At 37.6% G+C, this 27820-nt stretch overlaps 2 protein-coding genes and 2 pseudogenes across 3 annotated transcripts; 3 read left to right on the top strand and 1 right to left on the bottom strand.

Moving 5' to 3' along the window:
* The first annotated feature begins 400 nt into the window (after window positions 1–400).
* On the top strand, window positions 401–11781 carry LOC122645690 (probable LRR receptor-like serine/threonine-protein kinase At3g47570). 2 transcript variants are annotated; one of them, XM_043839019.1, is made up of 3 exons: window positions 401–638; window positions 9457–10911; window positions 11326–11781. In XM_043839019.1, the coding sequence occupies exons 2-3, from the start codon at window positions 9870–9872 to the stop codon at window positions 11712–11714; spliced, it is 1431 nt and encodes a 476-aa protein (XP_043694954.1). In that variant the 5' UTR covers window positions 401–638; window positions 9457–9869; the 3' UTR covers window positions 11715–11781. The 2 variants fall into 2 exon arrangements, with proteins under 2 accessions (XP_043694954.1, XP_043694953.1); XM_043839018.1 differs by lacking the exon at window positions 401–638 and having other exon boundaries at window positions 8330–10911.
* LOC122645142 lies at window positions 1313–3045 on the top strand (annotated as a pseudogene).
* A 3133-nt stretch (window positions 11782–14914) lies between the features above and the next one.
* On the top strand, window positions 14915–16963 carry LOC122645141 (annotated as a pseudogene).
* Window positions 16964–19200: 2237 nt separating this feature from the next.
* LOC122645140 (pentatricopeptide repeat-containing protein At1g08070, chloroplastic-like) lies at window positions 19201–20172 on the bottom strand. The gene has a single exon (XM_043838481.1). It carries the CDS (start codon window positions 20170–20172, stop codon window positions 19201–19203), a length of 972 nt encoding a protein of 323 aa, XP_043694416.1.
* Window positions 20173–27820: the final 7648 nt, after the last annotated feature.

The following is a 27820-nucleotide window of genomic DNA, read 5'->3' as shown; positions in this document are numbered from 1 at the left end:
CATCTCAGTTGTTTCTTTGATAGAAAATGGACTGCAGGGGAGCATTCCAGAATCCTTTGGTCAGCTAACAAACTTATACTTTCTATCACTTGGTCTAAACAACCTATCTGGTATGTCCCCTCTATTACTAAACAATCTCTCATCTCTTGAAAGTATTTATCGCCTACGAAACCAACTGCATGGAAGCCTTCCACGAGATATAGGCCTTACTCTTCCAAATCTTAGAGAACTATCAATTGAAATGAACCTTTTCTCTGGAAGCATTCTGAGTTCCATCCCTAATATTTCAACACTCCAAATATTTGATCTCGGTAAAAACAATTTTGTTGGACCCGTCCCTAAAAACTTAGGAAATCTTCATAACCTTTAATGGTTCAGTATTAATGGAAATCAATGTGGAACAGGGGAAGCTGATGATTTAGATTTTGTAAATTCTTTGGTCAATTGTACAAGTCTAGAGCATTTGGATTTAAGAACTAATAGTTTTAAGGGTCCCCTTCCCAACTTTAAAGCCAATCTCTCAACACGACTCTCAATACTTTTTTTGGGAGAAAATGAAATATCTGGAACCATTCCTGTTGAGATTGAGAATCTTGTCAACTTGACCTTTTTGGGCTTGGAGGGGAACTTTCTCGAAGGTAATATTCCGTCTATCGTAGGAACACTTCCGAAGCTTCAAAGATTATTCTTGGGCGGAAATAGACTTTCAGGACAGATACCTTCCTCAATAGGCAATCTCACTCTTTTGTATGAACTCCATTTAGAAAAAAACAGTTTGAATGGAAGCATTCCTTCCAACATTGGAAATTGTCAACAATTACAGTACTTAACCCTTTATAGTAATAGCCTCCAAGGCCCAATACCTAAACAACTTTTCTTTATTTCCTTCTTCTCAATATCTCTCGACTTATCTGATAATTCTCTGACCGGTTCCCTACCCATTGAAATTGGTACCTTGAAGAGTCTTTCTACAATAGATATCTCCAAAAACAGATTGTCTGGAGAAATCTCCTACTCCTTTGGTGATTGTAATAGTTTGGAATATCTTTATATGGGGGGTAATTTCTTTGAAGGAACCATTCCTCAAACTCTAACTCTTTTGAAGGGGCTTCAAGCTTTAGATCTCTCACTCAACAACTTATCAGGGCAAATCCCAAAAGATCTAGAAAAGCTTTTATTGCAGAATTTGAATTTATCCTTTAATAATCTTGAAGGGGAGGTACCAACGAAAGGAATTTTTGGAAATGCAAGTGCAATTTTTGTGAATGAAAATGATAAGCTTTGTGGTGGAATTGCGGAGTTACATCTGTCTGGATGCACAAACCATGGATCTATGAAACGAGAAAATCCAATGCTTTTAGAATGGTTTTGGCAATAATTGGTGTGGTTCTTGGTTTTATTTTGATATCTTCCTTTCTTACTCTTTATTGGAAAAGAAGATCAAAAAGTAAACCTCCATCCACACCATTAATTGGTGAACGGTTCTTAAAGCTTTCTTACAAAGATCTCTTCCAAGCTACTGGAGGATTTTCTTCAGCTAATTTCATAGGTTCCGGTAGTTTTGGCTCTATATACAAAGGTATTATCGACCAAGATGAAACAATTGTTGCAGTCAAGGTACTCAACCTTCAAATTCCAAGAGTCTACATGAGTTTTATGGCTGAATGCAGAGCATTAAGAAGCATTCAACATCAAAATCTTGTCCAGATTTTAACTTCTTGTTCAAGTATTGATTCAAAAGGAAAAGATTTCAAAGCCCTTGTTTATGAGTTCATGCCCAATGGGAGTCTAGATGATTGGTTGCACTTGCCGATGGAGGCACATAATCATTCAAGAAATTTAAACTTTCTTCAAAGATTAAACATCGCAATTGATGTGGCTTCTGCTTTGGATTACCTTCATTATAATTGTCATGTGCCAATTGTTCATTGTGACTTGAAACCAAGCAATGTTCTACTTGACATAGATATGATTGCACATGTCAGTGATTTAGGTTTGGCGAGACTACTTTTAGAATCTGATGACAAGTCATCCAATTCGAGACTCAAACTAATACCATTGGGATAAAAGGATCTATTGGCTATGCTGCTCCAGGTAACAAATAAACAATACAATTTTATTTTAAGTTATCAATCAATACATTAAATTTGTATTCCATTTTTTCTATCTATTCTAGTCATAATCTTTATGTAGGCTATTAAACATGACCCAAATAATGGTTTAGAAAAATGGTCCAGATCTAAAGATCATGTTTATTAGGTTAATACTTCAATCCAACTAGTATTGGATATTCATATCTTGTTCTTAATAGTTGATTGAGTATATCAATGCACTTTTCTATCTTAATTAGGATGGATCATGGTTTTATTCATGTTATTTTATTATTATGGTTTTTTATTCATGTTCATTTCAATTAGGAATTCATTATACTACGAACACATTGGATCCTGGTATCTAATTTGACCGAATTTAGATTGGATTCTTTTTAACATTATCAAAAGAATCATGGTTTTCAAATTGAAGAAATGACAATGTAACTTGCTAATTTTGAATAACGTGTTCACAGTTTTTATATCTCAGACCGTAATTTCTATTGTATAAAAAAAAAAATGCAAATCTCTTATTGTTATACTAACGTGAAGTTTCTAAATTTCAGAATATGGAAGGGGTGGATGGACAACTGTACAAGGGGACGTGTTTAGCTATGGGATCCTTTTATTGGAGATGTTCACAGGAAAAAGGCCAACAGATCAGAAGTTTACGGATGACCTAAATCTCCCTAATTTTGCAAAAGCAGCTTTACCTGTACATGTGATGCAAATTTTAGATCCAACATTCCTACGCAGGGAAGAACAAAGTGAAGAAATTGAAGAGGTTGCTACCAATAGGATTGAAGGTCCTAGTCATAGGACAGATGAATTGCAAGATTGCATGACATCAATAATTGAAATTGTAGTCCAGTGCTCCGTGGAATCTCCAAGAGAACGTATGGGCATGAATGATGTTGTGAGGAGACTACATTTAATCAAAGGAAAATTTTCTTGAAGCAAGAATCTATCAATCAATCAGAGCAACTATGCCTAATTGGAAGATGATTCTGAATTTATTATCTTTGTATTTATTGTATTGTCTTTGCCGCTTAATTAATGCTCATGAAAAACTGGGGAAAAGAAAGTTCTAGATCATGCAGAAGAAGTAGGTTGATCTAGGGTTAATCACACTATGGTTTAAAAAAAAAAATGGAATTGATACCGATATGGATACGAATCAGGGTCGGGCAACTCACGACAATTACCGTGACTTTCTCCTGTACGTTTATCTTCCTCCCTTTGCCCTCTCTATCAATCTCTCTGTTTCATCATCCCCATCCATCCATCGTCTTTCTGCCCCCTTCCTCTTTCTGATTGATTTAATCCTTCATAGAGATAATCAGTGACTTTTTTAATGCAGCAGAAGACAATACTCGAACATGAAGACCAGTAATTAATGGTTCGGAGAAAGTAACAATGGAATGAAATCCCCAAGCTTCAATTCGTGGAGCTGTACATGTTATGGCACTACTCTTTGACAATTTGAAGTTCTTGGACTCAGCTAGCATGGAAGACGGGATCTTTATCCTCTCAATTACACTGCCCGTACTTGATGTCAAGTACATCTAACAGAGGAGGCAGAAATGACTATCCTACCCCCTGCCCGAGGTGGGGTCCACCTCCCTCTATTAGATGTACTTGACGTCAAGTACGGGCAGTGTAATTGAGAGGATAAAAATTCTTGAAGATGTACTCCAGTTTTTCTTTTCTGGAAGTGTGTGGTTGAAGGATTATAGAAGAAATAATATTGTAGCAAAAATTGCTTCATTTTGGAAGGAACTTATCTTCTCACTCCCCTCCTCCCACAACCAAAGCTACCCAAGCATATGTGGGGAGAAGGCCGGAGCTTCTATCAAATTGAGCTTCAATATAATGGAAATGTGGTTTGTAAACCAGTAGGGCATTCTTTAATTTTGGTGTGTGTGTGTGTTTTAACAGATCATTCATATATGGGGTTAAATGGGTAAGTTGTGCGAAATTTGGGTTTTGAGATCATCGATCTCTTCTACATGCCAGTTATGCTTCAAAAAGCGTTCATTATCATTATTGAGATGCGGGCAAGATCGCTAGGATAATATTATCTGCTATTTATCTATTAGGAATGAAGGCAGCCTGCAAAGGAGAAATAAAAAGAGGCAAGAAGGCCTTTGAGGCAGTTTTAGCCAGAAACTTGGCAATGATCTAATAAATAACATTACACAGGTTTATAGGCCTAAAGTCAGATACTCTAGATGCCACATCTTTTTAGGAATCAAGCAGATGAGAATATGATTGCACCCAGGGGGAGGGAGAGAGAAGAAAAGAAATCCTAAACAAAATTATAGAAATCTGAGCCAATAATGTCCTAGAACTTATAGTATAAGCAGGCCTGGAAACCATCAGGTCCTACTCCAATAGAGAGTTGCATGTTTAATTTCATCATGGTTACGTATAGATGAAATGTTCAAAGCAATAGAGAATGATCAATGAACCTATCAAAAAGACGCTCAACAAAATTAGGGTCCAAAGGGCAGGAAGATGTGAAAATGTTGGATAGGTGGTCAATAAAGAGATTTGCAATTTCTCTTAGATCCTCAATTTTATAACCAGATTCATGTAATATGAAATTAATATGGGACGCTTCCTAAGATTGGGTGGATCCTCCTTTGTGTCGAAAATGGTTCAATATCCTTCTGGCTAAAGAGGACTTTCTTTACTGGATTAAATTTATTGAAACACGTTGATTGGTCAATGACTATTGTGTGACTTATAGAGTCAAGAGCATGGTTTGAGGTTTCGGCTCAGATCGGCCGATATTGGCCGGATCGGATCGGTATCGATCGAAGCATTCCCCTAGGCAAAGGACTAAAGGAAAAGCAACCCCACCTACAGCAAACCCATCAATAGGAACGAGTTCCTTACGTAGCTAGCTACTCCTATAATTGTGGTGTGCCATGTGTTAGTTTTTGATTGGCTAATCAACTTCTTTCAAGTCCAATTGTGTGCGATAGTACTTGAGATTGTAAAAAAACCTAACACGATGTAGAGAAAATCATAAACACAATCACACAATGCACACAAGAATTTACGTGGTTCGACAAGGTTGCCTACGTCCATGGTGAGATGAGATCTGTTTCACTATCAATGGAGAATAGGGTTACAGTCACTCGTTCCTCACACCTCTCTCAGATTTTTCAATATAGAGAAAGAACTCTTACTATAGATTTATAGCGAAAACCTTATACAAAAAATTTACCCAAATACCCATATAGTCCTTAAAAAATTTTCCTCGGGGCCTGCTGCCCCCAAACCCCCTCCGTACCCTTCAATAGTCTGAAACGGGTCCGATGAGTGAATCCCACAAGAGCCTTGCGGCCCCCAAAGGCTCCACATTATAATCCATCTTCAGAAAATCAAGACACCAAAGCCTCAACAGAGATAACCATATATCCTTAAAATGGATCTGAGGTATGGAGCCCAACTACTAAAGAACCATTGATCTATACAAGTACGTGGGCAACTGCAAGTTGCAAGATCTTTCCAAGGGCCTGCCTATATATTAACCTACAAACTCTTGATATAAATATATATATAGGAGTGGAGGGAGCACCAAGTCCCACAAAGATAGTCAGTCTCGTTTGAAATTGTTGAACTCTTGAAACTAGAAAACGACCAAAGAATTAAATAAACTTGATTGGTCAATGACTGAGGTGGAGAAGGCACTACTTGTGTTGTGTGACTTAAAAAAGTCTAAATAGGAATCGAATCCTAATCCACCATATCTTTTTTGTTTTTTGGTGCGAGTAATCCATCATATCAAACCTTCTATATGTCCCAAATTCTACAAAGATAGTCTTGTTTGAAATTATTAAACTCTTGAAACTAGAAAAAGCCCAAAGAGTTAAACTTTGATTGGTCAATGATTGAGGTGGAGAAGGCACTGGGGTGAGGTCGTTATTTTCGCCTGCCTTATGAGAGGAACGCATGAACCTGACCAGGCAAGAAACCTGAGAAGAGAAAACTTGTGTTGTGTGAATTTAAGAGTCAAAGAGAGCAATCGATTCCTAATCCACCACATCAAACCTTCTATCCCAAAATTCTCTACCTATGTTCCCACCACATACTGGTCCTTTACACATACAAAATCCCCTGGGTCTCCAATGGGAAGTTTGGAAGAGAAAAATGAAAGTTATGGTGAAGAAAACACGCAATCTAAAGGATTTAAAAATCAGTCTCTGGCTGGTCTGATTCTGATCCAAATCTGTCGAGGCCGATGCCGATGCTGATTGATTTTGATTGATTCTAATCGATTCAGCTCGATCGGGTCGAATCTATTTGAAAACTATATATATAGGGTTAAGATTAGGTTTATCCCGATCGTTCCGATTCTATTTTATCCTAATTAAACACCCTTGCCTTTTCATAGGGGGTGGGACGGTCATTTCATGCCCAGCTTGTATTTAGATGCAGGTACATGTCACAGCACAGAACTGATCGGGTGACGTTCCTTTTACAAAATTTATAATAAGAGGAAAGACTTACTTTTAAGGTCAAGCTTTTTTTGTTTCTTTCTTAGCACTAATCCTTTAAATAGTTGGATGCTTCAATTCTCTCAAAGACAATAACATATCTAGTAGCTATCTTACTTGCATGGTATCTGCATTTGCGTCTCAAAATTTGATTTTGGTGATGGCTGCACTTCTTCAGCTTTTTCTAGTCTTCAATATTCTCCTCCTCTTTGGGAGCAGCTCTTTGATGATGAGGCCAGTAGAATCAGTCACCAATGGTACATGGATGATCATAGTAGGAAGGAATGAGACAGATCGATTTGCTTTGCTGGAGTGCACGAGCAGGGTGCATCTCCTTTGGGATAAGATCCCTTTGTTGGTGGGATGACGTAAATCCGAGTGGTGATACCATTGCCCACTTGTGTAGTGACCTTAGTCCTTGTGTGACCTACTAATTCCACACGCAATAAAAATTTTGGAAAAATTGATCACCAGTCTTGTAGATGTGGGTGAGGGGTCACATAGTTCGCACGCCATGATTTTGATTTTGGAATTTGGCACCGCGTCTCTTTCTACAAAATTCCATGGAGAATATGGTAACAATAGAATTTAATTGCCTCTTGACTTTAGAGATGATGGGGCTGGGGAAGGAAATCCTCCCATCTATTGCGTGAATGCTTTCAAGAATCGGGTGTATGGAGACCCACTATTTAATTGGATCCAATTTTTTTGGTACAATTTTACCCTTTATAGGGTTAAATTACCAAAATACCTTTAAGTAAAATAACAAAAAAACAACAGAATCATTCAAAATATAAAATACCCAAATCACCCTTTCTCCGCTTTCCCTTTTGCCCATTCCCTTTCCCTTTTGTGATCGAACTCCCTCAACCCTAGTTCAGTGGCGGCATAAACGCCCCTCATGAGCTCACAAAGTTTCAATAATATCTTATTCTTGTTTTACGATCTGGATACTGAAAATTTCTCAAACACCACTATTAAATGCTCCACTTGCAGCAGTATCACAAGAATCTAGACCTGTGGACGGATAATTAGGATGGACTTATAGGCCTACTTCACTCGGATTCTCGATATGACCTTAAGATCCTTCATTAAGCTCATTAAGTGTGTTTTTACTCCATAAGGGATTGCTGGTATCATGGGCAGTCCCATCAGAAATAAATCCATGCTCTTGTGTTCCTAGAAAGGGTAAAATTATACTTTACCTTCTTCACATTAGCATTCAACCCCTAAAATTAACGGTGTGGACTTAAATGGCTTTAGGTTGAAAAATAGGGATAATACGTGGAAAATGTAGGGGGTGCGTGTGATCTTGTCTTCTCTCATCTCATGGATTCACTGATTGACTGACTGACTGAGTTTTGGTGGAATATAAGACATGAAAGACTTAAATGGTTTTAGGTTAAACACGTAATAAGACATGAAAGACTTTAGTTTTAAGGCCAATTAAGGTTGTTTTGGTGGAATATAATATAATATAATATTATCGTTGTTTCTTTCTCTTGCCACGTAGTATAACAATCCTTTTAAATAGAGTTGGATACTTCAATTCTCCCAGTCACAATAATTCTGAGCTATAATCCTTATTAAACACTACTACTGTTCGATGATGGCTGCACTCCTTCAGTTTTTTCTAGTTTTCAATATTCTCCTCCTCCTCTGTGGGAGCAGCAACTCATTGATGATGATGAGTCTAGCTGTAGCAGGGAACAACAACAATAGCGAGACAGATCGATTTGCTTTGCTGGATTTCAAGAAGCAAATTTATGATCCTTATGGAGCACTAAGTTCTTGGAACGATTCCATCCATTTCTGCAACTGGGTTGGGATCACATGTGGCTATCGTCACCGACAACGGGTTATCAGCTTGTATTTAGCAGGGCAGGGCTTGGGAGGTAACATATCTCCTTCCGTAGGGAATCTCTCTTTTCTTCATTTCCTCGACATTACAAACAATAGCTTCCATGGCAAAATCCCCCAAGAGATCGGTAATCTGATTCGACTGCAATACATTGGATTTGAAAACAATACTCTTGAAGGAGAAATTCCTACCAGATTGGCCAACTGCACTCGTCTAAGACAAATTGATTTCTCCTATAACAATCTTGTTGGGAAGATTCCAGGTGAACTATTTACGTCTTTGTCAAAGCTGGAGGTAATTCGTATTTATAATAATGTTTTAACAGGAGAAATACCAGCTTCTTTTGGGAACATTTCCTCCATCCGAATTATCTCTTTGGGTGGCAATAGACTACAGGGGAGCATTCCAGAATCCTTTGGTCAGCTAACAAACTTATACGGTCTATCACTTCATCTAAACAACCTATCTGGTATGTTCCCTCTCTCACTATACAATCTCTCATCTCTTGAAACGATTTCCCTTGCAATCAACCAACTGCATGGGAGCCTTCCACAAGACATAGCCCTCACTCTTCCAAATCTCAAAATCCTAGCAATTTCAGGGAATCTTTTCTCGGGGAGAATTCCAAATTCCTTCTCCAATATTTCAACACTAGAAAAAATTGATCTCAGTGAAAACAGTTTTGTTGGATCCGTCCCTAACAACTTAGGAAATCTTCAAAACCTTCAACAGTTCCTAATTAATGGAAATCAATGTGGAATAGGGGAAGCTGATGATTTAGAATTTGTAAATTCTTTAGTCAATTGTACACATCTAGCTGGTTTGGAGCTAACCAATAATGGTTTTAAGGGTCCCCTTCCCAACTTTAAAGCCAATCTCTCAACACAACTCTCAGTACTTCTTTTGGGAAAGAATCAAATATCTGGAACCATTCCTGTTGGGATTGAGAATCTCGTCAACTTGACTGAATTGGGCATGGAGATTAACTTCTTAGAAGGTAATATTCCTTTTCTCATAGGGAAGCTTCCAAAGCTTCAAAGATTATTCTTGGGTGGAAATAGACTTTCAGGACAAATACCTTCCTCTATAGACAATCTCACTCTTTTGTATGAACTCCATTTAGAAGAAAACAACTTGAATGGAAGCATTCCTTCCAGCATTGGAAATTGCCACCAGTTACAGTTCCTAACCTTGTATAATAATAGCCTCCAAGGCCTGATACCTAAACAACTCTTCCTTATTTCCTCCTTGTCAATATCTCTCGACTTATCTTCTAATTCTTTGACCGGTTCCCTACCCATTGAAATTGGTAAATTGAAGAGTCTTTCTACAATAGATATCTCCAAAAACAGATTGTCTGGAGAAATCCCCTCCTCCATTGGTGATTGTAATAGTTTGGAACATCTTTATATGGGAGGTAATTTCTTTGAAGGAATCATTCCTCAATCTCTGACTCTTTTGAAGGGGCTTCAAGATTTAGATCTCTCACTCAACAACTTATCAGGGCACATCCTAAAAGATGTAGAAAAACTTTCAGCATTGCAGAGTTTGAATTTATCCTTCAATAATCTTGAAGGGGAGGTACCAACAAAAGGAATCTTTGGAAATGCAACTGCAATTTTTGTGAATGGAAATGATAAACTTTGTGGTGGAATTGTGGAGTTACATCTGCCTGCATGCACAAACCATGGATCTACGAAACAAGAAAAGTCTAATGCTGTTAGAATAGTTTTGCCAATAATCGGTGTGATTCTTGGGTTTTTTTTGATATCTTCCATGCTTACTCTCTTTTGGATAAGAAGATCAAAAAGTAAACCTCCATCCACACCATTAATCGGTGACCAGTTCTTAAAGCTTTCTTACAAAGATCTCTTCCAAGCAACTGGAGGATTTTCTTCAGCTAATGTCATAGGCTCCGGTACATTTGGCTCTGTATACAAAGGGATTATCAACCAAGGTGAAACCAATGTTGCAGTCAAGGTACTCAACCTTCAAAATCCAAAAGTCTACAAGAGCTTTATGGTTGAATGCAAAGCATTAAGAAACATTCGGCATCGAAATCTTGTCAAGATTTTGACTTCTTGTTCAAGTATTGATTCAAAAGGCAAAGATTTCAGAGCCCTTGTTTATGAGTTCATGCCCAATGGGAGTCTAGATGATTGGTTGCATATGCCGGTGGAGGCACATAATCATTCAAGAAGTTTAAACCTTCTTCAAAGACTAAACATTGCAATTGATGTGGCTTCTGCTTTGAATTACCTTCATTATAACTGTTATGTGCCAATTGTTCATTGTGACTTGAAGCCAAGCAATGTTCTACTTGATAGAGATTTGACTGCACATGTCAGTGATTTTGGTTTGGCGAGGCTACTTTTAAAACACGATGACAATTCATCCCAGACTCAAACTTGTACCATTGGGATAAAAGGATCTATTGGCTATGCTGCTCCAGGTAACAAATAAATAATACAATTTTATTTTGAGCTATCAATCAATACATTAAATCTGTTTTCAATTATTTATTAGGTTAATACTTCAATCCAACTAGTATTGGATGTTCAGATCTTGTTCTTAATATTTGATTAAGTATATCAACACACTTTTCTATCTTATTAGGGTGGATGTCTTTTTATTATAGTTTTGTTCTTGTTCATTTCAATTAGGAATTCATTATATTATGAATGGACCCAAGTATCTAATTGGATCGAATTAGATTGGATTGTTTTCAAAATCATCAAAAGAACCATGGTTTACAAATTGAAAAAATGACCATGTAACTTGGTCTCATACCGTAATTTCTATTGTATAATGAAAATATGCGTATCTCTTATTATTATACTAACAATGTGAGGTTTCTAAATTTCAGAATATGGAATGGGTGGAAGGGCAACCATCCAAGCGGACGTGTTTAGCTATGGGATCCTTTTATTGGAGATGTTCACAGGAAAAAGGCCAACAGATCAAATGTTTACTGGTGACTTAAATCTCCATAACTTTGCAAAAGCAGCTTTACATGTACATGTGATGCAAATTTTAGACCCAACACTCCTACCCAAGGAAGAACAAAGTGAAGAGATTGAAGAGATTGCTACCAATAGGATTAAAGTTCCTAGTAATAGGACAAATCAATTGCAAGATTGCATAACGTCAATAATTGAAATTGCAGTCCAGTGCTCCATGGAATCGCCAAAAGAACGTATGAACATGAATGATGTTGCGAGAGGACTACATTTAATCAAAGGAAAATTTTCTTGAAGCAATAATTTATCAATACAGAACAACTATGCTTGATTATAAGGTGATTCTGAATTTATTATCTTTGTATTTATTGTATTGTCACCTTAGTTAGTAAAGTCGCGTATCATATGCGTATTATACGCGTTCCCGTATTTTTAAACGTATAATACTCCCGTCCCCATATTTTCCCATATTTTTTATAAAAAAACGCATTTTTTAAGCAAGCACGTATTATACTCGAATAATACACGTATTATACGTTTTTTTTATAAAAAAAAAATTATCCAAAAGATTAGAATTTAGGGAAACGATTTCACTTTCCCTTTCGTCCCTTTCGATTTGCGTTGAACATCCAACCGTAGTAGGCAAAAGTAGCCGCCCTCCATCTCCAATCATCCTCGCCATCTCCGTTCAACAAAGCGGCACTTAAGTCTTGTACTCTCCTCTTGTTTCTCTGGTCTTTCAACTTGCTCATGTCATTTTCAGACAATCTACATTCATTTCTTGTAGATTATTGATATTTTGGTATGTTAAATGATAATCTTAGAGATGTTATATAGCATATTATATTATTGTGTTTATTTTAGTTAATAAAATCATGATATTATTTTGTTTATTAGGTGGTGAATGCATGTTATATAATGAATATATGTCCGTTTTTTTTAAAGTATTATTGCCGTCTATGCCGTATTATATCCGTATTAAACGCGTACCGTATTATTACCGTATGCATTTTATGAAGCCGGATTTTTGAAAAGTATTATTACCGTCTAATCCGTTTAACTGCCGTACGTATCCGTTCCCGTTCAATTGCCGTTCCCGAACTTACTAACTAAGGTCTGATCTAGGGTTAATCACACCAAAATTTTAAAAATGGTATCGATACCGTTATGGATACCGACCAGGGTTGAGCAGATCACGACCAATACCAATATGGATCCGCCGATAGGCCTGATTCAATACCATTTTAAAACCATGATTCACATATGATAACAATTAATTTGATAATTGGAAGAATTTAAGACTCAATTTCAACCTTATTGGAGCCCAATCTGTATCAAGGTTGTATCAGTTTTTGACAAGTAACTCTATATTCCAAATTTTTTTTATCGGGCTTATGAAGGAAAAAATTTAAAACAGAGGCATGGCCCTGGAATTAGGTCGGAGACTCCTCTTCAAAGTGGCACTCTCTCCGGATTCAAAAGATATGGTTCAAGTGACATCGAGGTCATCTCTTATTTGGAACTTCATATTCCCCCTAAGATTCAGATATTTTGATAGGAATCTGTTAGAAATGTTGTTATCATGTATCTTAGGAGTCTTTTCAAGCATTTGATGACATGATAATGGCAACTCTTGCGAGAAATTCCAATAGCATGTTGGTTGAATATACAAAATTTGCACTCTTACTCTTTCTTTAATTTTAAAACCATTCCTTGTTACTCATACATCATCAACTCTCCAAATTTGAAAAACTTGTGATTTGAAACATGCTTAGTTATGTTGCAATTAGATGTTATTACATATGAAGGGTTAGGAATAGTGTTTGTTCTTAGAAAAACAGATTTTCATCCTAAGAGCATTATAAGCAACATGCCTGATATTATCAGCCCTTGGAAGCCTCCAAACAGGCTGATTCAAGCTAAACTTCGATTGGACTTTTGAAGTATTTTGACAAACTAAGATTGAGTATTTTTCTCACTTTAGAATGTGCTTTTTACCCAAAATCTATTCTGAGAATGCATAGCAAACACATCCTAAGGCATCATCAGTTCGATCACAAGAATTCACTTGAGTTGTTTTGTGGTTGTGTAATATGTGGATTTTAGTGTGCAGGTTCAAGATCAGTTGTAAGAATGGAAATTAGGGCTCTTCAATAAGAATTGCAACAAGCCAAAGGTATGAAAATTGATGAGCAACTGGGGGAGTCTGATACAAAAGAGACAGTGACCAATTTTGTTTGATGAAAAACAGTTATACAGAATGGTCATGCCTCTACTTTAACCTCGTCACTTAGATGTTAATGATCCTTTTATCATCTTTTAATTTTCTTTCGCATATTATATGGGTAGCTCACTTGTTAGCTACCTTTTTTTGTTTGGTAAAAACTTGGTAGCTACTTTATGTCATAGGGATAACATATCTCAAGTTTCTTATGGTATGGATTTGTTTACGAAGTTTTTTGGTGTGTTATTTCATAATACGAGTGTTTCCATATATGAATTCCTAATTTTTGTAGTCATAATGAAAATCATTATCTTCAAATGAATAGAAAGGGGGAAAATAGAGTTTGAGTTTTTATTATGTGATTTTGCTTACCTCCAATGGATGACAAGAGAATTGTTGTTGATGAAGAGAAACTCATTTGTCAACATTTTCAAGACAGGGCAGGGCAAGTGAGTAACCTGTTGTTTATTTGATGTTTCTTTCTAGGTAGTTTTCAACTTAATTATAATGTCAATAATTTCCATTCTTGAAATTTTCTGGGTTTTACAAGCAAAGAGACTTTCGTTTCTTCCCTCCATGGGCATATTCGCTACCAACATGGATCTTAAAGATTACAATCTGTCTAAAGGATTTTTTACTGAAGCATACTGGTATTGGATTGGAGTAAGGGCGTTGATCTGTTATGTTTTCCTGAACTCTCAAATGTGATTCAACATGTTTTAACAAGGGAGTAAGATACTCTGTAGACATGCCACAGGTATCCTCGACAAAAATGCTAAAACTATGTAGCTAGCAGAGCAGCATAGTTTCTTATTTGCTGTTCAATATTGGATACAGGAATTGAAAGCACAAGGCGTTACAGAAGACCGGTTGGAACTTCTCAAGGGAGTGAGTTAGTGGAGCTTTTAGGCCCGGAGTTCTTACAGCTTTAATGGGTGTTAGCACGAAGAAAAACTGGTGGATATATTGATGGAAGGATAACCATATCAGGTTACCCAAAGAAACAAGAGACATTTGCTGGTATAGCAGGATATTGTGAGCAAAATGACATCCACTCCCCCAATGTCACAGTATATGAATCTCTGCTAAACAGAAGTTGATGATGATGCTAGTGCAAAGGTCAATGGATTTTGAGCCTTTTATCAATTTTATTATGTATGCTGACCTATACAATAGAAAGTACATAATACAAATTGTACTTCCAAGCAGATTTTTCCAATCTCAGATCGATTAATACTTATTATGCAATATATCTCAATTGTATCTCCATCATGAAGGCAATTGAGGGAATAAATAAGTAAAATAAAAGATGGTCAAAATCCAGCAACATGGATCAGTCAACTTTGCAGATATATATAAGAACTCAGATATAAACAGCTGAGTTTAATTCCTGATTCTAAATTTCTAATAAGGTGTGTGAGTTAATATAATATATACTGATGTTATTATAATCTCAATTGTAATTTTTCTTTCTTCCTTTCTTTTTTATATTGAACCATTCAGGAGGAGGAACAAAGCAAAGCAACGATCGAGGAGGAACTAAGCAAACCTAGTCCTGGTTCACAAGAACTCCATTTCTCTACCCAATACTCTCAATCTTTCATCAACCAATGCCTTACTTGCCTTTTGAAACAGCAGTGGTCCTACTGGCGTAACCCATCATCATACACTGCCGCGCATAAGGTTCCTCTTCACAACCTTCGTAGCCCTCATTGTTTGGGACAATCTTTTAGAATCTTGGATCCAAAAGGTAATAATCTATGTTAGGAAGGAGATATCAATATTTTACATTCTTGTCATATTTTATTTTTATTTCTTTTTCAAACTAGATTAAATGATGATGAAAACTGCAGGCAGAAGCAACAAGATATACTAAATGCAATGGGTTCTATGTATGCTGCTGTTATCTTTCTTGGGATACAGAATGCGTGCGCAACCAGTTGTGGATATTGAAAGAACTGTTTTTTTTTTTTAATTTTATTTAGAGAAAGGGCTGTTGGAATGTATTCAGCTGTATATGCCATATGCCTTTGCTCAAGTATTTAACGATATCCATCTGTTTAGAAGAAGATTGTAAGATAAAGAGTATAAGCGGTAATTACTTCATTTTCAACAACACATTAACAAAAAATTCCTGTTTCTATTTCAGATCTTCACTGAGCTTTCGTATGTCTTCATACAAAGAGTTACTTGATTTTCAATAACACATTAACCAAAAAATCTTGTTTCTATTTCAGATTTTCATTGAGCTTCCATATGTCTTCATACAAAGTGTAGTATATGCTGTTATTGTGTATGCAATGATTGGGTTTCATTGGGAGGTTGAAAATTTCTTTTGGTATCTCTTCTTCATATACTTTATTACACTGTTATACTTTTACCTTCTATGGTATGATGACAGTGGCCATACATGACACCCAACTGTAACATTGCTGCTCTAATTTCTGCGGCATTCTATGCAATGTGGAACCTCTTCTCTGGATTCATAATTCCAAAATCAGTAAGTTACATCAATGTTTTACCAATCTAAGAGAACAAAAGCACAAAAAATAATAGAAGAAACACAAATTTTTAACTTTTATTTTTATTATAGTTACTTGCAGACGTTTTCATGCACTGCTGTGTAGATGTTCAACCGGCATTAAATGTGGTTAGATTAGCATAAATGCCCATTCGAAGTGACATAAACACCTCTGCCCCCTCTATTTGACGGAATTGATGGGAGAATCTCCCGTGTACGAATACCTTCCTCATAATTATTTAATTATGACAAAAGTTTATATGTTTGGCTGTTCATGGTGCACGTTCATACATATAACCGTATAATGGAGACCAATGCCCTGCTGAAATACCATACTCCATTATTCGACGACTCACGCAATAGCCTGCACGAAATCCGTCCCTGTAATTATTTATTTTGGTGATTGTGCATGAAATTCCTCTCTTTTATGTTTCTACCATTTGATTCTTAACAGAAACTTCCAATGTGGTGGGTTTGGTGTTACTGGATGACCCCTGTTGCTTGGACAATGTATGGATTGGTTGCGTCTCAATTTGGAGATATACAGGAAAGGTTGGAAACAGGGGAGACAGTAGAAGAATTTGTGAAGAACTATTTTGGCTATGAACACAGTTTCCTTGGAGTTGTTGCTTCTGTGATTGTTGGGTTCATCATAATATTTATTTTCGTATTTGCTATCTCAATAAGGTTGTTCAATTTCCAGAAAAGGTAATTAAGAAGATCTCATACTGTACTGTGGAGAAGCTAAATCAAGCAATAACCTCTACGTCAGGCATATAAATGTAACAGATGTAATGCACGATTCGAAAAATTTACAGAATAAGTTCAAAGCTCTAAAGATTTTCAATTTGGAAAAAATATTGAGATTTTGTTTTTTTCTTTCTTTTGTAATGTTTGTTGTTATACTAGGCATAAACTGTAAGACAAATCAGGTATACAAAAATAGAGAAATACCTGTTATCGCACAACAGTTGCAAAGTGAAACGAACCAGAAAGGAAGAAGCACGGACGACCGAGTTGAGTCGTATCTGAAAGATACTTTCCTTAAGGATTTAGATGCCCCCTCTTCTGCAATGGGGTTGACCTTGCACCTTACCCTCCAAGATAAATACAACTCTTAAACGTATAGGTTGCAGAACCTAATACGAGTACCAAGGATACCAAACGGCTATACAACCCTCTTATTACTTAAACGAAAATACAGTAAGTATCTGTCTCTGGAACGGACTGTTGCAGAGATAATACGTTTCTGTTGTGTATCTGAAATGCAGGCATGATATGGTGTATATATAATGTTGGAGTACCCTTTCATGAAGGGATACATCCGTATGAATACAGGTGATATACGTATAGGGGTGTAACTCTTACAAGGGAGGTGTGACCGTATGTATACCTCCACTTACAGGGAGGGGGTGTAACTATTCATATATATGTTCGAATAGACAAGTATGGTTCAACCGTATAGATGAACCACGGATGAACCAAACCGAGTTTTAAATAAAACATTAAAACTCAAACGTGCAAAACTCCTATAAGGTTTTGCCCACACCCACACTCCGACCCCGACCTTGGCCAAGGTCCTGCCCGGCGGGGGCGCGCGATTCAAAAGCACCCCAAGGACCCCCCACACACTAGAGAGTAGGGTGACTTCCTCTCCAAAGGGCTCACACCTTAAGGAAACAATCCTATATATATACCCTTCAAGTAACTCTCCCACAACCAATGTGGGACTATTCTTGAGCTCAATTCTAGCCTCTTGCACACAAGAGAGTACAACCAATTTCAAACAAAATAGAGGAGGGAAACAAAAGAGGAAGGAATGAAACAAAACACAATTTTGAAACTTTGACACACTTGAAAAAGTGCTTTTTGAAACAAGTGCTTTGACTGAAAAAGTGCTTCTATAAAATAATAATACAACATTTGTATAATCTTGGAGTTGGAGTGGTGGTTTTTTCCCTGGGTTTTAGGACTGATTCTACCCTACTTGGGTTGTTGTAGAGAGGCATTGTAAGCTTATCTGTTGTTTGGGGTTTTGGCTGAAAGTCACCCCATTTATATTATTTATTTGTTCTTTCTCTGTAATGAAAATAAGGGAAATTTACACATGCCTCCCCTGAGGTATCTATTAATTACCAATGCATTCATGATGCTTCATTATTTACATGTACCTCCCCTACTTTTCAAAATATTGAATAAGCTAATGTAGTCCGTTAATCTGGTATGAAAACGTTAGAATATATCATATATTTACCAAATTGCCCTTCATGTAACCTTTGCTTCTATTATTTCCCTTATTTCTATTCTTCAAGAACCCTAACGGCAGAGAATCATCCATGGACGCATCGTCTCTCCCATCTCTGGTAAGGAGAAGCCCTAACATGCAACTCATCTTGCCCGCGACGATGACTAACCTTGGCGGGCTTGTCACCCATTATTTTCAGTTCTTTGAGAGAGTTGTCTTGGCTCGATATATAGGAAGAAATTGAGAAAAGAACGAGTACACCAGAAGAACAATTAGTAGTGATCTTTAAATCAAACTCTGGTGTGGCAAAAACAACCTTATCATGGATGCAACCCCTTCCATCTCTCTCTCTCTCTATTGGGATAAAACTGTATAGTAGTAGTAGTAGTAGTAGTAGTAGTAGTAGTAGTTGTAGTTGTTGTTGTTGTTGCTGTATTTGCCTTCCCACTCAAAGAATATTTAAGAATACAAATCAAAACCATAAAACTTGCAATGGTGACTCGGATTTAATCTGTGTCACTGTTTGAGACAATGTGTAACTCTGTTGAAGTCTCGTATACTGAGTGAAGTGAGTAGACATGCCATCAATAAACTCCTAACTGAAATAGTTAATAAAATATTAGAATAAGGTAACAGCTGCAACATTTTGAAATTCCTATGCAACTGTCTCATTAATTTTGGTAGGGGAATCAGAAAGGCTGGCCTCTTGAACATTTTGATATTATCTTAAAACTTTATGATTGTATATCTTACTCAAGTCTCTGTTGTTCGTAAAGATGAGCATTTTGATATTATCTTAAAACTTCTGCTTCTGCCAAAAGGTTGGCACGTCCAAGAAGATCAACCATACAGCCATAGTGCTCAATTCCAGGGGTGAGGTTATACGTTTTGGTCATCAAATTGAAATAGTAAATTCCCTTTTCCACCAACCCACCATGACTACAAGCAGATAGCACCCCAAGAAATGTGACATCATTTGGTCTAACTTCACTTGACAATAACCTATCAGAGAACAAGTCCAGTGCTTCATCAGACTTACCATTCATGGCAAGCCCAGAAATCATAACACTCCATGAGAACACATCCCGTTGAATTAACTTATGAAAAATTTCAAGAGCCTTATTAATATCGCCACTCTTTGCATACAAATCAATCAATGAATTCTTCACAGTAAGGTTCATCTCGATTCGATTCCTTTCACAGTAAGCGTGTACCCACTTCCCCTGGTCTAGTGCACCCAAATGCCCACATGCAGAAGCAACACAATCAATTGTCAATTCATCTGCCATCACATTCTCAATCTGCGTCACCCTAAACAACTGAATTGCTTCCTTAAACAAGCCCAACTGCGAATAACCTGCAATCATAGATGTCCAACAAACCACATTTCTATCCGGCAATCTATCAAACACATTCCGAGCATCCTCTACGCGGCCACATTTTGCATACATATCAATCAGTGATGAACCCAAAAAAACATCCAGGACAAATCCATTAACCGTAACAAATCCATGAACCCTCCTACCCAAATCCAGGTCTCCAATCCTTGCACAAGCCGTTATGGCACTAACTGTAGTTAACTCATTCGGCCTCTCTGAACTAGCATCAATCATTTCACCAAACAATTCCAATGCTTTCCCACAAAAATCCCTCTGCAAATACCCTGAAATCATACTATTCCAAGACACCAAGTCTCGGACCCAAACAGGAACCAAATCAAATACCCTGCGAACAATTTCAATCACACCACAAGCTGAATACATCGAAATAAGAGAATTCTGCACAAAGACATCAAACTAAAATCCCAATTTCAGACTCGACCCATGAATTTCTACACCCTTCTCGAGGAATTGGATTCGGCTACAAGCTCTAAGGATGAAAGGGAAAGTATAGTTATCTGGTAAAACATCATTCTTTCGCATTAAATTGTAAAGAGAGATCGATTCCCAAGGCAAAGAGCTAAAAGCGTAAGCTCTGAACATGAAATTCCAGGCGAAAATATTGGGGTTTGAGGTTTGGGAGAAAAGGATGCGAGCAGAGGTGAGATCAGAAGATGAGAGAGATAAAAGGAGCCTACTTGATATAAAAGGGTCTGTGAAGCGGCCGCTGGTGATGGCCTGAGAGAGGATTTGATTTAATTGACGGGTGTTGGGACTTTTCTAACAGAGATAGAGAGAAAGAATAGTAATAGCAATGGCGAGTGATCCATGGAGGGTTCAAACAGTTGGAGAGGAAGGATTGGAAGGTTTTAGATCTAAGAGAGTTCTGAGAAGAAGAATGTAAGCGGAGCATAAAACTCATCAATCTCAAACAGCGCGGGAAAAGGCAATGAGTTTATTATGGAAAAGTTCTAAAACTCGGGTTTCGACTAGGTTTCGATCAACCAGAAAACGAGTTCGTCTCGGTTTCGACCATATCTCGGTTGAAACTTGAGATTTTCTCCAGGCTAACTCGAACCTTAGTTTCGAGGCCCAAAAATTGTTTTTTTGCCCTAATTCTTGTTGTGTTGCCTATTTTTGACATTTTAAATTCAATCAATGCAATAGTTCACATAAAGAATACAAAAAATATTACTTGTGGTTTTGATCCACGTTTAATACTATATATTGTTCTTGGAAATGGTATCAAATAAGGTTTAACCGGAACATAACTCCTTCAATATAAATGAGATTTAAGAAATTTTAGATTTGTTAGACAGCTTTGTTTTGATAGCTTTCCAATAAGTCCAAGATTGCTTAAATCTGATTTATATTGAAGGAGTTATGTACCGGTCAAACTTAATTGACGTGCGCAAATGCTGTCAAAATCGCTCTGAATGAAAATATTTTTTTGGAAATCAAAACAAATATATTTTACTACACTTTTGGTTTTTAGCAATATTTTACCATATTAAGATTTATGGAGTTTTTAGATTTGAGAAAAACCCCAGCATTAGAAAGTTGAAAATTTAACCTACCCCGTTAAAAATCCAGTTTTTGTTCTTGAACTAGGGGGTTGATTTTTTATCCTTTTGGAATTTGATTTTTTAACTATTTTTATTGGATTCAAATAGGGGGTATTTATGTAGTTTCTGGCATAAATACTTGTCTGTCCTAGTTTCGAGCCAAGTTTCCCCTAGTTTCGATAGACAAATGTGTTGAAACCACCGAAATATGATCGAAACCAAGGATTTTATAAAATCCCCCTTCAACTCGTCTCAGAAACCTGGGAAACCGAGTTACCTTGGTGGTTTCGACAGGTTTCGGTCGAGTTTTTGCTCCATGATTATGGACAGTTCGTAATTCGTATGCGTGGCGGATTCGACTCCTCTACTTCCATTGCTCCTACTTCCATCCTACTTCCATGAGCTAGGATCGTGACACCTGGCCTATTAAATATCTAACGGTTAAGAATCTCTTAAATTCAAATTAAAGTGAATTTGGGAGGGAGAAGAGAGAGACTCCCTTAAACCCGTTTCATTCCAAACCAAAACCAGTTGGTTCACTCTTTCCAGAACCAAAACGTATCATAACCCCAAACCGAGAGTTAGGGTTCATTCGTTCATTCATTTAAGAGAACTTTCCCACTGCGGCTCTCTTCTTCCACGGAGGCGATTGAGACCAAACACCTGAAACGATTGAAACCATTCCTTCAAATCCCTCCCCCTGCCAGATTTTCAGCTTCACGAGGTTCCCTCGCCGGAGGAACCACTAAAACCAGACAGGAAAGCCGGCCGAGAATGGACCAAGGAAGAACAACAGAAAGAGAAAGCAAATCAATGTCACCCGACTATGTCAACCCGAATCTCCTTTAAGATAGAGAGAACGGTTCCAAGATCGAAATAGAAGTACAATGATAACACAAGGGAAGAAGACTAAAAAATTTGCAGGAATCAACATATTTCGATTCTCAAACTGCAATCAATGTGACTAAGAGTGTTGCAGGAGAAAATTGGGGGGAAATTAAATGAAATTTTCAATCTCTGAGTCCAAGCAACGGACATTGAAGGCGAGAGCCGTATCACATTTTCGACTACACTCTTTTCCCTTTTGTAAAAATCTAAAATATTGAAAACCATGCTTTTCTCTTCCAAACTTTTTATTGGTTGGTCAGAATCAATTGCAAATTTCAGCGGTTTCTTCAATTTATCTTCTTATGGACTCAAAACCCATGATCCAAATTTAGGTCTATACAGATCATGATTAAAATGTTTGTGGTTCAATCTAAGAAGAAGACGAAAAACAAGAAAATACATGAATTTGAATAACTTTTGTTTGGGTTTGGATTTGGGAAATTTTTGTGAGATTCATACCAGATTATGTTTCTCAAAAACTAAACCCTTTTAGGCTTTCGCTGTTTCACTTTATATCTATTCACTTTGACTCCTTAGAAAAGAGGGAGAAAGCCCCAATAGTATGTACATTCAATAGGTATTAGGCATAGAGAGGGAAGAAGAGGCAGAGCAGAAAGGACTTGATAGCTACGAACATGACAGATCTTAGTCTAAAGTTTTGAACTCTGAAGAAGAGGATATGGTCTTTTGCTGTCCCGGCCTCCAATGATAAATTGAATAATTTAATGGATTCTTCTTCTTCTTCTTTCTTTAGTCTTTACCATTCTCCCTCGATTCACCATTAAAGAAATTCATAGTCTTCAAAGTCTAAAGTCTCTTCCACCCAAAAACGAAATGGGCAAAACATAAAGAAGAAGGAACAACAGAAAAGAGATGAAAGGAGAAGAGGAGAAGGGAGAAGTTTCTTCGTCGGCCGAGAGCTTGGTGGAGAATATGAGAAATGAGCTCAGTAGAAGAAGAAGAGGAGAAGTGATTAGGGATTTCCGGGAACCCTAACTCTCGATTGGAAGTAGAGTGAGCAACAGGGGTCAGGCAGCTCGGTGTAGGGAGAAGTTTCTTCGTCGGCCGAGCAACAGGGGATTTGAAGGAATGGAGTTCAGAGATGGCAGCTTGATGGAGAAGAGGAAAACTGAGCTCGGTGGAAGAAGAAGAGGATAAGTGATTTGGGATTTTTGGTAACCCTAACTGCTCTCGATTGGAAGTAGAGTAAGCCGAATCCGGTTTGAGAGTCAGTGAACCGATCAGTCGGGTGGGTTTACAATGGTTTAAGTGACTTATCCCATCTCCCAACCGTTTTTCACTTTAATTCTAAAAACACAGTCTTGCAACCGTTAGATGGTTGCCAGGCCAGGTGTCACCATCACAAAGCTTAGAAGTAGGATGGAAGTACCAGTCTTGGAAGTAGAGGAGTCGAATCCTATGGGTGTTAGTAAGTGCTGCAGTTGGACCGAGGGGCCGGATTTTTTTAAAATCCAAGCCCAAATTAGAGTGAAAAACCAGAATGGAGAGAAACATTCAAAGTTAGTGGAGGAATCAAGAAACAGCTTGTGCGGGCCGGATCTTTTAAGATCCATGGAAGCTGATTATGGGATTCCATTGCGTGTGGGGTTGATCTTTTTGGGCCGGTCGGGTATCCGGATAAGGCAAAGGCCAAATTTTTATCACCTCTAATTCGCTGCCCCCTCCAATTCCCTCCAATCACTCATATAGGAACAGAAATGACCACCCAACCCCACCTTGGGCAGTGGATAAGGTGGTCATTTCCGCTCCTATGTGAGGAATTGGAGCGGGCAGGAATTGGAGGTGATAACGATTCGGCAAAGGCCTTGATTAAATCCATGCCATTTGAACCTGATGTAATGGTGTGGATGACTCAATTGGGTGCATGTAGGCTACATGGTAACATAGAACTCGCTACTGATTTAGAGAGGCACTTACTAGCACTGCACATACGTTATTCTCTCAAAGATGTATGGCCATCTTGGAAGTTGGGATGAAAGAGCAACAGTCAAGAGAGTCATGAGGGAGAGAGGAGTGAGGAAGGTTCCTGGTTGGGAGCTGGATTGAGGTGAAGAATAAGGTCCAGCCATGCATTTCACACCCTCAATGTGAAGGGATCTATCAGAGACTTGGGGAGCTAATGGATGAGATTCAAATGTTAGGTTATGTAACAAATGTGGAGTGTGAGATGTGTGATTTGGTGGTCTCTTTTACTTATCGTGAGGGCAACAGGGCAACGGATTGGCTGGTCAACTTGGCATATGAGTCAGCAGCTGATAAGTTCTTTAGTGGAGAGTCAAATTTACCTTTGGATCTTTGGCGTATTACATGAGCGGATGTGGTTGGTTTCCTAGTTTTAAGAAAATAGTCTTTATTTCATTGGGGGCTTTTGTATGGGTGGTGAGCTGTGTTCTCGGAGTGTTGGAGTGTGTTCTCTCTATTTTTGGATTGGGGTAAGACAGGCATGTCCCCCTTCCCCTTGTATTTGTTTATTCTTTGATAATTTGCTTTTTAATAAAATTCTAAGAGTTGGCCTGGGTCCCAGATGATATTCGGGTTAAAAAAAAAGCAAAAAAATGTGTGATTTGGATTATATGGGGATGGTTTCTGAGTCATAGTTGTTGACCTCAATCTTACCATGGATCTTGAAATAGCTTATATTTGTTTTTGGAAAAAAGAAAGAATTATATATTGATATTAAAATTAAAAGAACAAGGATATGTAGACCAAAAGACAAAAGGGGGAGATGGAAACCCCTAATGAACAACAAAACCTTGGATGTCTACAACCTCTTAGGTCCCTTGAAATAGCCACTTGGATCTCAGAGGACAGGGCAGTGATAGATAAGCCACCAAGTAGTCGAAGGTGCCTTCTTTTTGCCCAGTAAGTAATCATTAAAATTCTTCAAATCCGATTGTATTATCGCTCGGTAGAAACCCTGCCTTTTCATGTTCACTATCCCGACCAATGCAGCCATATTCCCTCGTGGTAATTAACATCATAGGAACCATCACAATTAATGACAATATAACCAGCTTGGAGGAGGAGACCATGAACATCAGCGAATGGAGGGTTAATGTTGGAAGAGACGAGTGATGCCTCACCAAGTACAAAAAGATCTTGCTCAAGTAGATCGAGTCTTTAATGAGACGTCATCAAAATGGTGTAGACACCACATTTTGCCACTTTGGAAGTGTGTCTTGGCAATGATAGTCAAGGACGTAACTCGTGTGGTGACTGAATGGAAAGAATTACCAATTTACCCTTACCCCACTTTTTGTAACCAAACTGTCCCAAATAGAACCTAAACCCCTAACATACCCGTTTTTAACCATTTTAAGTCCACATTTGAAGTTTCACCCAAATCGAACACCTTTTATGAAAATGACCATTTTGCCCCTGATGCGGTTCTCGATATCTGGACACCCGATTTAGTCTGAAACACTTTGGATGACCTCATTTGGTCTTATTAAGCTTTCACATAAAGTTTTGCAAATCGGATAACTTTTATAAAATTACCATTTTGCCCCTAACATGGTTCTTGGTATCCGAGCCACCCGATGTGACCTGAAACCATTTGGATAACTTTATTTGGTCATATTGTGTTTACACATAAAATTTCATGTAATTCTGGTATCATTTGGATCTTGATCGGTGTGAAACACCATTTATGTGTTTTCCTCGATATCCGTGCTACTTTTAGGCAAAATCTGGACATATCTGCCACACGGATGGAAAGTACGTGTTGAGACCTTTGCGGCGATATGTGGCGCATCAAAATCGGCCATTCGATTTTAAAGATATTAGCATTTGAACGTGGACCTTTAAAATGGAATCTTTAAAAGGTTTATATAAAAAATAAATTAAAAAGGGTGGGGCAAATTGAGTCGACCCAAATCGGGTCAACCCAGTCCGACCCAGCCTAGTTGAACTGTTGGCAAGGGACAAACCCCCACCATTTAGGCTGAGCCACACAAAGCCCATCACCCATGCCCACATGCATGTGTGTCAGCCAAGTCAAGGAAGGCTGCACCGGCCTAGGCTGCCCCAGCAGGCCTAGGCACACGCAAGCCCAACTGCCCATCAGCCTTTGGTTCCCTGCATTCAATATCCCAGGGCTCATTCAATCATTTCCTTGAATAGATTTTTTCCTATAAATAGGAGGTGTTTTGGAGAGTTTAGACAAAGAAAAATCATGATAAAATTACCTTCGTGAAGCCTATGCTCCCCTCTTTCAATCCATGCTAGATATATCCCGAGACCATGCTCCCGTAGATATATAAAATTTCATAAATACCCCCCTTGCTCACCACTATTGCCATTCGGAGCAACCACATTTGGAACGGCTTTCAGAGGTTTCAGGCAACTATTTACAGTCAAACAAGGTTACCCAAGCTGAGTGCAGGCCCTTCCACGCTTCAACGGTATTTTATATATTTTCATATATTTTTATATATATTTTTTGATTTTCTTTACATAAAGAGGCTGTTTTTCAGTTACAAAATATTAAAAATAATGTAAGATTGATAAAATCTTGGAATTTTTAGGGGATATGTTTCCCACTGTCTTTGATGTCCACTAATTTTCCTAAGCTCCAAATCATGTTTTTTGGGACACTTTTGCCCTTGTGAACATTTTGGCTTTTGCAAGAGTGGGGCCCACAAAATCGGATTCATGCTTAGAAACTGATATGGGTGTGAAGAGCATGTTTATATTAGTATGTATCTGTTTTGGTTTTGTCTGATTCGGGTTTTTAATATTTATTTTGTATTTTCTTTGTTCTAATCCCTGTTTTTTACCTTCCAAAAATACAAAAAAAATTGTTTTTATGACTTTCTTCACTCAGCAAGGACATGGGGTGTCCTCTGTGATGTATCATATCACAAAGAACAATCCCCATCCGTGTGTGGGTTTGATTTGTATGTCATCCATGCCTTTTCTCACCATAAGGGCATAATGGTAATTTTGTAAGTGGAAAACCCAAAAAAATGAGAAAATCTCAAAAAATCAGAAAAAAAAATGCTTTTATACATGACATGCTGTTCTAGAATGTTTTAGGATGTTTTCATAAGCATACATGCATATCATGTGTCATAACCATGCATAAAGTTCATTCTTGCCCTTAGGGGCATTTTGGTAATTTTACCAAATATGGTCCCAATGTACCATCCAGTAGCCTTACTTGGCATTTTAGTAATTTGGATGTTTAATGACATATCAAATGCCTGAAATTACTTGAAAGTGCATGTTCTTGCACTTTTACCATTTTACCCTTTAGGGGCATTTTGGTCATTTTCTGACCTAATCATGTTCAGGGCCCTGGAAAGGTTGCTGTCACTTTATTTGCATGTTTTAACTTGTATAAGCATGTTTTAAGTACAAGTTTGCATTTTCATGCATATTTGTGTTTTTGCCCTAATAGGGGCATTTGGGTAATTTTATTACTTGGTGCTTTTTAGCATTGTATACATTTTAATGATTCACATGCATGCTGTTAATTAGTTATAATCATGTTTTAATCTATCGTAGTATTTAAATGTGATTTCATGTCTTTGTACATATTTTGGCCCTTTAGGGGC

The sequence above is a fragment of the Telopea speciosissima genome, chromosome 11, assembly GCF_018873765.1.
Source record: "Telopea speciosissima isolate NSW1024214 ecotype Mountain lineage chromosome 11, Tspe_v1, whole genome shotgun sequence".
In the NCBI taxonomy this organism is placed as follows: Eukaryota; Viridiplantae; Streptophyta; class Magnoliopsida; order Proteales; family Proteaceae; genus Telopea; species Telopea speciosissima.
The sequence above is the reverse complement of the archived record's forward strand: the minus strand, read 5'-3'. Positions and strand labels throughout refer to the sequence as shown.